We start from the raw sequence: 16,024 nt of genomic DNA on the forward strand, positions 1-16,024 counted from the left end.
ATTACTGTATCTAATCTATAATAATTTAATAACATAAATAGATACTTCTTAAATTTATAGTAATTTATAAAAATAATTTTTTTTTTATTGTGAATATCCGAGTGTTACAGCAAAGAAATAGTACTCCGTATTACATATTGCTTTTACCGTACGGAGTAATTACTTATTTTTGTTTATACTAGTATAATTTAACCGTTTCTTTTTTATTGATCACACTTTCATCTTCATCAATCAACTGGCCAAAAAAGTGAGGCAATATAGGCCCATCCAAAAATAAACATGATGGACTGTGTATCCCATTGGGTAATAAATACTACGTAATTGACTAATTGTCTTACTTGAGAGTTAATGCCAAAGCTTTTTCAACAAATAAAAATGTATAAAGTAGAAAAAAAGAAAGTAAAGTAAAGCATATTTGCCAATATCAATTGGTTGTTGGTGCAGCGGTGATTGAGAGTACACTTGGTAGTGTGTCCGATCCCCACAACGGCAATTAGAAAGGGAATAGAACCTAACCACCCATAAGGCCATAATTGATCTTCAAATCCGGATTAACCCAAAAGGTGAACCGGGTAAAACACCAAAAAATAGTATAATTGCCAATTGGGTTTCATAACTACATCACTTTCGTATAGTTTCATCTATATTAATCTATCCCTTTCTAGGGTTATCATACGTTAAAATTATATTTTAGGCCCAAATGTTAGGTTGGGACATGCCCTCCTTTGCCCTAACATAACAATGACACACAATTACACAAATACGGATCTATGTTTAAAGATTCGATTATTAGTTTTAATACCCCATTTGCATGTGCATATTATTTTACAATAATAATAATTTATGATTTATAAAATTAATATTTACTGATCAAAAGTTATTTTTACAATTCACTGATTTGCTTCTTTATTTTCTATTTTAAAGTTATTACTTAACTTTACTAACTATTAAAGAATGATTACATATATTATTTGTTCTGGTACTACTACGAGGAGTTCCCACCGCCTTTAGCAAGTGGACTAATCTCCCGCGTGAGTCGATGGGCAGCTTCCCTCCCAGCTGGGAACAACAGTCTGAAAATGTTAAATTGATTTTCAATGAGTTTTTTGTTTTTTTTAAGAAAAAAATAATTAGGGAAAGAAAATTCTACATTTCAGTTCAAGAAATTAGCTTGTAGATGATTTAGATTGAATGTACTCGTGTTTGTTTGGATTAAAATGGGATTAATAGTAAATTTATTTTCCAAATAAAGTGCATATAAAGTCTCTGAATTATAAGGCTTTGTCATAATTCATGTATGTACACATTATCTTCACTTTTAGGGGGGGAGGGGAGAAATTAAATTAGAGTTAATAAGCTAAAATAAAAAATAAAAAAAATAGTAAATGTGTAAAAAAAATAGAAAAAATAATTTCTACAAAAAAATAAGATCTATGTACGGAGTACTAAATTAATTAGAAAAGTTCATATGAACTATAAATCAAAATCGCGTTAACATGTATCGAACCCACCATATGACTTTTCTAATTTTAAATTCCAACTTATGAAATTTGACATTGGTGGAAAAATATTTCGAAGTAAGTAGTACAAACTACAAAGCAAGAAAAAAGCTCTAATGCATAAACGAATGGTTTAGACTTATGAATATCTTTATCTCACAAAAAAAAAATTAAAAAAATATAAATAATAATAATAATAATAATAATAATAATAATAATAATAATAATAATAATAATGTTGGACTGTGTTGAGTCTGTTTAATGGAACAGTGGAGTCTGACATTTTGAGTAATCCTAGTGAGGTCGCTGCCCCTAAACTCATGAAGAAATTGGCAGATATATATTTCACAAAGGTTACCGCTTCTGCAGAATCTGCTTATTCTTTAACTCCTCGACAATCAACATTATGGAAATCACAGCAGGGTGATCACACCTCTGCTTGGCTTCGGGCGGTTCCTATTTCAGGGTTGGGTCAGACGATGAACGCCAAGACTTATCGCTGTGTGTTGTCCTATCGGTTGGGTGTTCCATTGTTCTCTATCTCGACGTTGTGCTCTGCTTGTTCAAGGGTTTTTGTTGGAGATATTTTCGGTGATCACGCGGTGTCTTGTGCTGGTATTGTGGGTATTAAACATCGGCATAATGTTGTTCGGGATACCCTTGTTGATGTTTGCTATCGTTCTGGGATTTCAGCGAGAAAAGAGGTTGACATTGGGTTGGCCGGAGGGAACGACGAGGCCCTCAGACCCGCGGATGTGTTACTTTATTCATGGGATCGTGGTCGCGATGTCTGTGTTGATTTGACAGGGTCTTCTCCTTTGACACAGTCAGGGCTATCTGACTTCATTCCTGGGCGGGTTGTGGCTGATGCAGCTCATTGGAAGCGGGTTAAGTATGAAGCTCGATGTCAGGCGATTGGATATGGTTTCATTCCCTTCTCCTTTTCTTCGCTTGGGGAATTAGAGAAAGAGGTTGTTGCGTTACTGAAGCGGATTCAGAGGTTCTCGACGACGCAAGACATTGGGGCTCGTGCTGCAGCTCATATCTTCACTAGGGTAGGATTTGCAATAGTTAGAGGAGTGGGGGCCCAGATTGTATCTCGGCTTCCCACTAATTTATTGTAGGTTGTATGACTTTTGTTTTTGAGATAATAATAATAATAATAATAATAATAATAATAATAATGAATATCAAAAATAATAATAATAATAATAATAATGAATATCTATGCTATTTCTTACAGCTATATGTTAAATCATTATTAATAAGTCGTGCAATTTAATTGAGTTCATTGTCTTTATTTACGCCGGGTTAAAGAAAAAATCTTTAGTTTTTGTTTTGTTTTTTTTTTTAAAAAAATAAAATATTGAATCTTATTGTTTTAGGTATTCAAAAATGTGATATTTTAAACTAGAGTGATTTATAAGCAAATGACCGGTGAGGTTTGACCCCATTTACAATAATCTTTAGTAGGGGAGGGGGGGGGGGGGGGGGGGGGAGAGGCTTAATCACCTTGTTAAAAGTCTGAAAATTTGTTTATACTTTTCATAGTATGTGATTCCTTCTCGGATGTACTGATATAATCATTATAAATAGAAGATGCTAGACATTTACGTAAGTATGCACAACATAGCAAAAACTAACCAACTTCTTTTACAATATTTTTTTTAATACTTCTTTTGGAGGAGAACAAATCATGGATAACACAAGCCTAGCAATTATACTTGCAATTTGGTTCATTGCTTTTCATTTCATTAAAATATTATTTACTAGCCAAACTTACAAACTTCTTCCTCCAGGTCCTAAACCACTTCCAATTATCGGCAACATTCTTGAAGTTGATGACAAACCTCACTAGTCATTTGCTAATCTCGCCAAGATTCATGGCCCTCTAATATCCCTACATCTAGGCAGTGTCACAACTATTGTTGTATCATCAGCTGAAGTAGCCAAAGAAATGTTCTTAAAAAAAGACTACCCTCTTTCTAACCGTACTGTTCCTAATTCTGTTACTGTTGGTGACCACCACAAACGTGGTTGCTTGTCTCCCCAAAGTGGAGGAATTTTAGAAAGATCACGGCCGTTCATTTACTTTCTCCTCAAAGACTTGATAGTTGCCAAAGCCTTAGGCATGCCAAGGTACAACAACTTTTTCAATATGTACAAGAATGTGCACAAAAAGGGCAAGCCGTTGATATTGGCAAGGCTGCATTTACTACATCCCTCAATTTGTTATCAAAACTATTCTTTTTGGTCGAATTAGCCCATCATAAATCCCATACATCTCAACAATTCAAAGAACTTATATGGAATATTATGGAAGATATTGGCAAGCCTAACTATGCTGATTACTTTCCAATCTTAGGATGTGTCGATCCTTCGGGTATTCGACGGCGATTAGCGTCTAGTTTTGACAAGCTAATTGCTGTTTTTCAAAGTATAATCACTCAAAGGCTTGGTAGTACAACAACAAAGACAAATGATGTGCTTGACGCTCTTCTCAACCTCTACAAACAGAAGGAGCTTAGCATGGGCGAGATTAACCATCTTCTAGTCGTAAGTTCATTTTATTTGTCCATCAATTACCGTGCAATATGAAATTTTTTTTTTTTATTTATGTAGATAGAATATCATATTAGTTCTTAGATTCACACCAAAGATTTAAAAAAAATAAGCTAATTATCAAGCTAGCATTAACTAATTCGTAATGTTTTTTACTCTAGCAATAATGAGCTTGTGCATGCAATGACATGACGTGATTTTTCAAGAAACACAATTTACATGATAACGATTCATTGATGGGATATGTAACAAATACATAAACCACATTTATTTGGACCTCATTAAACTCTCATCGGGCCCATCCATACCTGGTGCGAATTAATTCCACTTTGAAGGAGGGGCGGATGAGATTCGAACCTGTGACCTTTGTGTCACGTTGTTGGCTCCGATACCATGTTAAAGGACCAACTCAACCAAAAGCTTAAACTGATGGTTGATGTCCAATCAGTTTTTAATTAAAGTATACTTGTTAGTTGTTATAACTCTTTCCATCTAATTGTCTTACACTCTTACTATACTACAATGATTTGCAACAAATATAGGAAATAGTAAATAAATAAAATATATATATATATATATTAGGACCGAGCAAAACTACCCGAAAACCGAAAACCCAAAAACCGAAAACTCGAAAACCCGTTCAGTTACCGTTCCAAAAATTAGGGTACCCGAACCGATAACCATAACGGTTCGGGTACCCGTTCCGATAATTTGTTATCGGATATGGTTTTTGGGTATCATTTTAAAATTAACGGGTACCCGTTCCGTTCCGATAAGCAATTATTTTGTTTTTTTTCCTACTTAAATCTATCTTTTCAATATTTAAACTCTTACATTACTTCATAATCACTATAAATATCAATAATTAGTAATGTTATTAATAATTTGGTCAAGATCATGTGGTATTGTTGTTAATTAGTGTTAAAAAAATATCATAATAACTAATTTTTTAAGTTTAATTATTACTATTGGATACTTTATAGGGTACCCGATAACCGTTCCGAAAATTCGGGTACCCGAAGTCCGGGTACCCGAACTTATCGGTTCGGGTTATGGATATCACTTTTAGTGATATTGGTTATCGGGTACCCGAACCGTTAGTACTAACGGTACGGGTACCCGTCTCATGCTCACCCCTAATATATATTATACAATTGAAAGAGTAATATTTTGATGTATTTGAATGAAAAAAGCGAAATAGTAAGAGAGAATAGAGCGCAATCGGTGCATGCAGTGGCGGAGCCAGGATTTTCAACTTGGGGGGACAAAATGCTTAACTTACGAAAAGCTTAACAAAAATAAAAAACAAAAAAAAACTCACACACAAATTGGTTAATACTTAATATTAAAATTTCAAAATACAAATATATACTTAGTCATACAATTCAAAATGATGAAAAAAATTACATAAACATTACATTAAAATTACAAGTTCATTCTTCGAGTCTTCATACTTTGAAATCGATCAATAATATTTTCGTCGGAAACTCGTAAGAAGACATCCTTCTCAATAAAAGTGACCAAACAATCATTCATAAGTTGATCACCCATGCTATTTCGCAACTTGTTTTTGACACATGTCATTGCAGAAAACACTCTTTCAACACTTGCCGTGGCAACGGGAAGAATCAACATCAACTTGATAAGCAAATGAATAAGAGGAAAAGTCTTATGCTTATTGGTTTTAACAAGCATCATAGAAAGAGAATTAAGGTCATTTAAACCTTGAAATCTTTCATCATTTAGCATATTCTCCATGAATACATCAAGTTGATATTCAAGAGCCATCAAATCAAAGCTTGAAAATTCTTCGGGATAAAAAGAGGCAAGTTTAAGTACCTTATCTTTATCAAAGGATGAGAAGTTATCTTTAGGACTTAAACAAGCCATACATAATAGTAACTCCATATTCCTCTCATTAAATCGTTCATCAAGTTCTTGAAGATGCAAATCAATTAGTCTTAAGAAAATTCCAACCCGAAAATGATGTTCATTTGTTGCTTCTTCAACAAAACGTCTTGATCTTCCATGAGGAACATAAAGAGAATCCATAGTGGGAATAACAACACCATGTTTAGTGCAAAATGAAGTTACCTTGTTTAAGAGAGTATCCCATCCTCGCTCCCTCATTTTTTGCAACACCGTTTTTGTATTAGTGACAAGTTCCATGACATTTACAATATCTTGCTCCTTTCTTTGCAAAGCAACACACAAATCATTAGTGTATCCAAAAATAGTCAACATCAAGTGAGCAACAAAAATAAAGTCAAATGACTCTAATTGTCCTAAAACAATTTGAGCTTTGAACTTATCTTCCGATGCACCATGCTTCCCAATTTGTACAAGCACCTTAATAATTGTAGGAAATAAGAGGATGGCATTTAAAAGTGACTTGTAATGAGAACTCCAACGAGTATCCCCGGGCCTACTCAAACCAAGTTCTTGATTTAAACCCGATCCACTCACAATATCCCCAACATCCAAGGCTCGAGCAACTTCTTGAGCTTGATCTTGACGAATCATTTATCTTCTCTTGCAAGAAACTCCAACCACATTCAACAAATTTCCAAGTATCTCGAAAAGCCAACCACAACTATCATTCTTTTTAGCAACGGCAACTAATGTTAGTTGAAGTTGATGAGCAAAACAATGTATATAGTAGGCACTTGGAGTATCATTCATAATCAAAGTCTTAAGGCCATTTATTTCACCCTTCATGTTGCTAGCTCCATCATACCCTTGCCCTCTTATCATAGATGGGCTCAATGAATGTTCAACAAGTAAAGACATGATTGCATCTTTAAGAGTTAAAGCGGTAGTATTAGCAACATGAACAATGCCTAAAAATCGCTCCATTACCTTTCCACTATCTCTATCAACAAAACGCAAAACAAGAGCTAGTTGTTCTTTTTGGGACACATCACTTGACTCATCGGCCAATATAGCAAAGTAATCATCACCAACTTCTTCTATTATGCACCTAGTTGTTTCTTTGGCACAACAGTTAATAATGTCCTTTTGCATAGGAGGGGAAGTCATTTGACAATTTTTAGGTGCATTTTCAAGAGTATGTATCCTTACTTCCTCAACCTTTTCTCCTAACCACTTCAAAAGCTCAAGGAAATTACCCCTATTATATGACTCCCCACTTTCATCATGTCCACGAAATGCCAAACCTTGCCCCAAAAGAAATCTTAAACAAGATAAAGATGCTTTCAAGCGGATAAAATATTCACTTTTAATCACATCACTTGCATTGTCAATCACATTCAAGATTGATTTCTTTTTTTCATCTCTTAAATTCACATATTTCTCATAAGCAAGATTATGAGCACTTTTAATTCCACCAACATGCTTCTCAAATCTTTCCGGTTTATTCCATGCCCTAAACCCTCCATCAACAAATGCATCACCCCCCGGTTTAATACCAACTTCATTCTTGAACAAGTAACATACAAAACAAAATGCAGCATCTTTTTCAATACTATATTCAAGCCAATCCCATTTGTTGAACCAATGAACACTAAAGCGACGCAAACCAGACACTTGTCTTGTAGGGAAGTCATGAGTTTTTGGTTGGCAAGGTTTTTTAAGAATATAACCCCTCCTAACAGCATTTCGTTCATTTGCGAGGTAATCCATAATGTTTATTCTTTTTCCCGGATCATGAGGAAGAAGTTCAACATCATACACCAAATCTTCCTCTAATGGTACATTACTATTACTTGAACCACCCATTTCCATACTATTTTCTTGACTTTGAGGGGAGCTAACTGAAGGTGAGTTATTGGACTCATTTTCATTGAGTCTCGTTCTTTTAAACAAGAATTGTTGAAGATCGGGTTGTTTAGTTGCCTTGGATTTGTTTGAATTTGGTGAATCTTTTGATATTTCCTAGTTAAATTGAAAATTATATATCAATTTCCACAAGACCACAATTCACATCATTACATAATAACAAAACCTAAGATTTTAAATTTCTAATTCAACTACACATTTCAATAATTTACAATAATTAATAATTTAAATTCACATTTCACAAAAACAGCCAAACACTCAAACAGGGGAAACATTCAAACAATCAAACAAATATAAATCAATAATCAATACCCACAAGGCCACAAATGACAAATTCACAATAAAAATATAAATTATAAAACAATTAAACATTTAAACAAGTAATGAAATTCACTTAATTCAGATTTACATAATTACATAATCAATTAATCATACCTCCATTGAAATTCAGATTTACTCCTTACAGTAAATCTGTAAATGCGAAGTTGCCGACTTGCGAACTGCTGCTGCAAACACTTTACACTTGAACACCAAACGTCCAAACTGCTGGCTGTGCTGCGGTGGCGCGGTGCTGGGCTGCTGGCCTGCTGGGCTGCTGCTGCAAACAGCAAACACGAACTCACGAAGACACGATTCACACGAATTGAAGGCTGTCCGCTGTCCGCTGTGCGCTGTCGTCTGTCGAACCTCGTCATTGGCCTCACTGCTGCGAACTGCCGGAGAACGGTGGACAGCGTCAGGCGACTCTGGCGAGGTGAGGGCGAATCGAAGAGAGAGAAATTAAAAATTGAAAGACTTAGGGTTTGGCTGCAAATGTCGCACAGAGCACTCTGTAATTGCGTTTTTTTGTTTTTTTTTTTAAATTTTTTTTTAATTTTTTTTTTTGAAAATGGGGGGACAAGTGTCCCCACTCGTCCCCTTCTAGCTCCGCCCCTGGGTGCATGCACAATAAAACAAGAAAATTCCGTTAAGAACAATCAAATGATAGATTGATTGATAAGAACATTATTTTATAAGATAAAGAAAGTATACATTGTTTAATAGATAGTACAAAATAGAAAAATACATTCTAGCTAAAAGTGGCAAATACAAATATAATAACTTACAAAAGCGATGTCTGTGATTGGGAGAGTGTTAGACCTCACATTTTCTACAATAGGTCAAGGGTGCAAATGATTAGACCCTACAAATATCTACAAAAAATTAATTAAAGAAAATCCATTGATTAGGTTATATTGTATTCTATAATAATTGGTAAAATAAGTTATAAAGCTGTTAAATTAACTGCCAACTTGTTTCATCAAAATAAGTATAATTTATGAATTGCAGGACATATTTGATGCCGGGACTGACACTACATCAAGTACTTTTGAATGGGCAATGGCAGAGTTAATACGGAATTCTAAAATGATGGACAAAGCTCAAAAAGAAATAGAGCAAGTCTTGGGCAAGGATAGACAAATTCAAGAATCAGACATTATTAAGTTACCTTACTTACAGGCAATTATCAAAGAAACATTACGACTACACCCACCAACTGTATTTCTCTTGCCTCGTAAAGCTAATTGTGATGTTGAACTATTTGGTTATGTTGTGCCAAAGAATGCACAAATACTTGTTAATTTATGGGCTATCGGAAGAGATCCTCAAGCATGGGAGAACCCTGACGTATTTTCACCAGAGAGGTTTATGGGTTCCGAGATTGATGTTAAAGGAAGAGATTTCGGTCTGATACCTTTTGGAGCTGGAAGGAGGATATGCCCCGGAATGAATCTGGCTATTAGAATGTTAACTTTGATGTTAGCGACTCTACTTCAATTTTTCAATTGGAAGCTTGAAGAAGGTGTGGATCCAAAAGATTTGGACATGGACGAGAAATTTGGGATTGCTTTACAAAAGACTAAGCCTCTTCAAATCATTCCGGTCCTTAAGTATTGATTATCATATCTTGTCTTAATTATGTACTAGATGTAAGCCCGTGCGATGCACGGTTCTAGTAATTATTTTATTTAATTTAAAATTGTGTATATTTATGAAGATCATTCATTAGTTATATAGATAAAATTCTTAATATCCTAAAGTTATCTTTTGTTGTTTTATTTATTTTATGTGACACACTGACGCTTGAATTTAAAATGCCAAACCTTATTCACTAATTTTGCTTATGTGACAATTTAAATTTTTAATTCAAAACTGAAATGACAAATATCGTTTTTTAATAAATCAAAATAAGTCTTTTGCCTATGCGTTTATTTAATATACTCGTTCTGTTTAAAATGTTAGTCTCATTTATAATCGTTTAACTATAAAATATTATGGGAAATTAGTCATATGAGATTTAGTTTTATTCGACTCGATGAGTACATTATTAAAATCAGACTTTTACAACATTTTCTAGGGAGAGATTAAAGATATTTGAGATTAAAAATTTGCATCCATATATGTAAAAAAGATAATTATTACTTAATTTTTTTATTGTTTTTTTAGAGAAGATAACTATTGGTTTTTAAAAGTAATTTAAATTTTAATTATTCACTATTCGTTGTTTTTACCCATGTGTCAAAATTCTTAAATTTTATTCGTCACTTTTGCTTAGGTGGCGAGTAAATTTTTTAATTCTAAAATAAATTATTAATCTAATTTTTCATTGGACAAAATAATACCTTTTCTTATGTGGCGCGTCAAATGCTCCCGAAAAATGCCTACTTTATTTATATATATTCGATTAGTCACCTCATGTTGTTACACGTTTTAATTACTTCATAATTATTGTATTTACTGTTGATTAGTTATATTGTTGTTCAATCAATAAAATGTTGCCAATTGTTAGCTAACTTCTGTGTTAAATTCAATTTTAAGTAGACAAGTATTTCAAACCCTGCTACTAGTATATGAAATTTGCAATTTGCATGATGGATTCAGATTGGGCTTTGAAACATGCGTAAGCTTAAATATAGGCCAATAGTTGGGCTCATGACCTAGGCCTATTTTTGGGCCAATCCAGTCGGTATAAATTGGGCTTTAAGAGTTTGAACGGTCTTGGAGGCTCAAGCAGTCATGCCCAATTCTCTCACCTAATAACTGGCTAATTACACCAGTCAATGCATGTATCACTAATAATTGGGCTGTATTTAAGTTTTTTTTTTTTCGATTTTGCTGCATTGGCTTAATTTTATGTACTCGGGTATATAATATACGGACTATATATTATACTTATCTAATGACCTTACCTTATTCATATACGTAGTATAATTCAAGCTAGTTTATTGAATAAGTTGAAAATAGCAATTTTATCATTGGTTAGGTGTTTAATTATATTGATGTTCAAAGTTCTTTGTTCAATTAGTTAAATCGTTATGTGTAAATGTTTAATTAGAAGGAGAAAACTTTATGAAGCACTCCGTATAATCATTTTTATAGGTGTGGTTTTAAATACAGTGTGATTTTAGTTTTATAGGATCTTATGAATCTGTCTAGATGAAAATTAAAAGTGGTGGTTAGCTAGCTAGGTTCTTAATTATACGATTATACGATTGAATGATATTGATACGATCCAACATATACTAACGCTTTAAAATGATATACTACTTTGTACTTGTATACGTATATCAATTCGTCATACACATTTTTTTTTCTTGTTGTTGTAACGTATATAGTTTAGTGAAGAAACCAACCCTATCTTCATATTCTTCAATGCACAACACCTTAGCCAATGAGTAGTTGAAGAAGATCGATAAAAAAAGATATGCAATTTATGCGTACACCAACTCGGAATCTGTTTTTGTACTAGCACCCTAGGCACAAGAAGTAATTTCTCAATAATAATCAATAACTTTCATAATTTTTTATAATGGTCCAACCATACATATTAATATGCTTTGAAGTTCAGTACCAATTAATTTACTCAAACAACCTTGCACGGCACTTCATTCATGTTCAAATTTAAGTTGCCTTAAAGTTGTACTAATTTTAGCATAATGGTCTCTTGCATATATTTTAAAATTCTTAATTATTGTCTTATTATTAATTTTGAATTGAAATTTCATATTTTTCTATATTGAGATGTTAAATTAATATAGAATATCTATTTATATACCTAAAATTTTTAGGTTTATGCTTTGCAGTTATTAAGGAAATAGCGTCCATCCAACAAATGAAACGTTAGTAAAAAAAATAATAATAATAACAATATGGAGGAGACCAGCATGATTCTAAATGAAAACACAACTCTTATGCTCTTTGAGTCAAATTTGTGGACCGTGCATTTAAAAGCGACGATAATAGTTAAGGAATCATCAACCTTAAGAACCTTAAGTCAAGATAATTTGACCTCACATCATCAATGTTATGAAGTGAGATTTGAACCAATTACACCAATCTTTAGCAGTATGTACATACGTATGTACTTAACAATTCACAAATGATTCAACAATATAAATTACTTCCTTTGTTATGTATTATAACTTTATAAGAGATGGTTATAAAAGGCAGATAAGAACTTTATCAAATTGTAAGTATGTATAAATTATTATTTTGATTATTTCATCTATTTACATAATATAATTATCTAATCTTTCTCAAATTATATGTCATGAGATTGTGGTGAGAGTAAAGAAACAGAGCAACTATTCTACATGCTGTTGAACTAAAGCATATATGAACACTTGACTTAACGAGCCTAAAAATTTATTCTTTAAAAACACCTTCTTCTTCTTCTTCTTCTTTTTTTTTTTAATATATTCTTTAAAAAACACTTACGGAGTAATAAACAGTAAAATATGACTTCATTGACAACTTGACAAGAAGCTGTCTTTTCTTTAACTATCTAGATTCAGTTTTACTATGCAAATATCTAGATCCAATACATCGGAAGTTTCTTAAGTTGATGATTATAGTCTTACGGACTAGATATTAGACTATTAATTAATCATTAATTAGCAATTTAGCATACCTAGAGACTAGGGGTAAGAAATAAAAAGAAATGCTTTAATGAACTCTATTTGATCCATTTTACGTCTTTGACCATTAATATATTTAGTGAAAATATTTGTGAATTATACATTACTTTGAAAACAACTTGATAAAATCACACATGATATACTCCGTACTTTGTATATATTTTCACACACAGTGTACAAGCTACAAATTACAATTAAAACTTTTAAATTTTGACTACATGAATAGCACGATTGTATTAGAAGGGGAAAAGGGAAATTAAAGGAGTATGATCTATGGGAACATTCATTAACACATTACTTGTAAGGTTTAATGAGCACCATAAAGAGTAATACATTCCATAATCTCAAGTAAATTAGGGTATATGGTAGCAAGAAAACTACCCAAACAAACCCTTTACTAAATTAAAAACTCAGCCAAAAAACAAGCTAAGCTATTAATCAAAGCTAAATTGGGAGTAATTAATTAAAAACACTCAATATTATGATGATGTACAAATATTATATTTCATCTCCCAAATAAACCCCTTAATTAAACCATAAATTTATTGCATAAAGTAACACCCTTATTAGCTTGTTGCTTCTTAAACCCAAAGCACATAATTCCCACATTTCGTTCCTCCTCTTCTTCACCAAAAAACGGAGACTTTTCTCTAGGGTTGCCAAATGAGAAGCTTCTCCTATGAGACTTGTTGTAACACTTTCCTCGAGGCGATGACCGTGGGGACGATGAGCTCGTAGACGAGGTAGACCACGATAAGGGGCTCGAGTAAGAGTTACAGGATGATAATGACAACGATGATGTAGGAGTAATATGAGAGGAGCGACTCCTACTACTACTACGACTAAACGAGGAAATAAAAGCACGAAATATTTTGTTATATTTCGTGCTTTTTTCATTACAAGACGACCCTCGTAACGAGTACGAAGGTGGGGGTGTTAAGGGAGGGACAATATTGTCATTTTTGCTAAAAATAGGATGTTTAGGAGTACCTGGTTGTGATTCCCACATAAAAGGTATAGTTGCACCTGTTGCACCATAATATACCCTAAAAGAAGTTTCACCTGTTGTTTCTAAACTTTGCTTATTTTCTTTGGACGGAAATACCCTTGCCATTGTTTCTAAACTTTGCTTATTTTCTAAACTCTCTCTACTCTCTTTCTCTCTCTAGATCTGAATCTTGGATTTGAATGAAATAGTGGAGTTTATTTTTGAAGGGTTTTAAATAGAAGATTGGAGCCTACCTTCAAGGGCCTAACACATGGAAGTAGGTTTATATATATAAAAAAATATATATATATATTAATAAATGTATGTGAGGCTTTATTGCATTAATTATTTGGCTCGGAATAAATAGGCACTGGTCCATTTATGCATTTATTTAAATCCTTTAATTTTAGATATGTGTATATATTATTTTGGTCCAAATTTAGTTTTAGATATGTAGTGAATTTTTGTTGTGAATTTTTTTTTTTTTAAAGTTTTGGACGTATTATAGAAAATAATTTTTGAACAATTTTAAAAATTTTAGTTGCTAATTATAATAAGTTATTAGGTTTTATTGTCGCTTATTATAAATCATATTTTCAGTTGTTCGTACATGGTTAAACACTTAAACTAGGAATAATGTACTAATGTGTGTGTATCGTGAATTTTGAGTACCTAGTATTGTACTGAGCACGTGGCTCCAAAAAATGTTTTAGGTACATGTAAATAAGAATTTGTATAGTTTAAGGAACAAACAATAATATACAAATACATTTTACCAAATTAGTACTATAGAATTTGTGATTCAAGTATCATGCATTACGGAGTACGTATCACCATTTGTATAAGTCCATCACAACTCTAAATTTCTAACTTGCCATAGTTAACATGACAATACTATTTTACGTTTCATGTTACATTCACAAAGTTAGAAAACGATATCTTAACTCGATCTCACTTAAAACTTGTTAAATTTAACTCGACTTACAATGCACGGCCATAGTGACAACATAGGAAGGTAGCACGTCTAGCACAAGATTAGTTATGTTGAACGTAACGAAGGTACCGAAACAGATGACGTGGGGGTTATCTGAACTAAATTGATGAAGGTGTTATGGTGAGAAGATGGGGCTAAGCGGTTAATGGTTGTTGGTATTGTGGTTACAATAAATGACAAAAATATAAATATATAAAAATTGTTGGATCACAAAATATTTCCTCCATTAGATGCATCATTTTTAAAATTACGGACTAGTCTATTTTTGAAGTAGAGAGAGATAAGAGAAACAAAATAAAGAGGGCTTGTTAAATTTCGAAAGAATATGAAATGGGTCTGGGCAACCCGAACTAGGAGGAGGAGAAATTGGTCCACAAACTAGGCTTTGGATCTTCCACACTAAAATCAATTGACAATAATAGGAGTAACTCCTCTACCTTATAAAGTGCAACCACTTCTCCTCTTTCTCCGATGTGGGACACTCACAAGTGGGGTATAATGAGTTTCAACACTCCCCCTCACTTTAGAGTGTCCGTAGAACTTAGAGCACACCATAAGGTACAATATAATCCTCATTGGGAATGAACCTCCAATAGAGGCCCCTTAACCAGCGGCTTAACAAATACCCAGTTTTTAAACGGCCCAACAAACCTGTGCTGTGATACCATGTTAAATTAAAACCGATTGGCAATAGTAGGAGTAACTCCTCTACCTTATAAAGTGGAACCACCTTTCCTCTTTCTCTGATGTGGGACACTCACAAGTGGGCTACAATGGGTTCAACAGGGCTCATGTGATATTAAAGAGATGGAGAGAATTTATGAACTACTCCCTCTGTCCCCAATTGTTTGCTCTAGACTATAAATCTACTTTATTAAGGCTTTGGGCAAAAAATGGTGCACATGAGTTGACACAAATATCAATGAGGAGAGAGATAAAGAGAGTGCAAGTGAAAAAACATGTTAAAAGTAGTATGGGGCAATCTTTTGGGGACACCTTACAAAGGAAAGTGGAGCAAACAATTAAGGACGGAGAGAGTAGAAGAGAAAGTGATAATCTTTTTATCCAATATGGAGGAAGTAATTATACAAGTACTAAAGTAGCTAGGCATAAAAGCATTTGATGATGCATAAACTAATCTATAAACGGTCTGCAGTTGTATAATTCCCACATGCACATGCGTGTATGCAGTTTTTTGCAGATTTCGGCAACTATTCTCATCCGT

General features: G+C 33.2%; 1 protein-coding gene and 1 pseudogene across 1 annotated transcript; one reads left to right on the forward strand and one right to left on the reverse strand.

The window, feature by feature from the left end:
• Positions 1 to 3,165: 3,165 nt before the first annotated feature.
• LOC110733549 lies at positions 3,166 to 9,812 on the forward strand (annotated as a pseudogene).
• Positions 6,578 to 8,982, reverse strand: LOC110733550 (zinc finger MYM-type protein 1-like). The gene is made up of 3 exons (XM_021913613.1): positions 8,966 to 8,982; positions 8,295 to 8,792; positions 6,578 to 7,955 (listed from the first exon to the last, which is right to left on the reverse strand). The coding sequence occupies exons 2-3, from the start codon at positions 8,298 to 8,300 to the stop codon at positions 6,585 to 6,587; spliced, it is 1,377 nt and encodes a 458-aa protein (XP_021769305.1). The 5' UTR covers positions 8,301 to 8,792; positions 8,966 to 8,982; the 3' UTR covers positions 6,578 to 6,584.
• Positions 9,813 to 16,024: the final 6,212 nt, after the last annotated feature.

The sequence above is a fragment of the Chenopodium quinoa genome, unplaced genomic scaffold (assembly GCF_001683475.1).
Source record: "Chenopodium quinoa cultivar QQ74 unplaced genomic scaffold, ASM168347v1, whole genome shotgun sequence".
NCBI classification, from domain to species: Eukaryota; Viridiplantae; Streptophyta; class Magnoliopsida; order Caryophyllales; family Amaranthaceae; genus Chenopodium; species Chenopodium quinoa.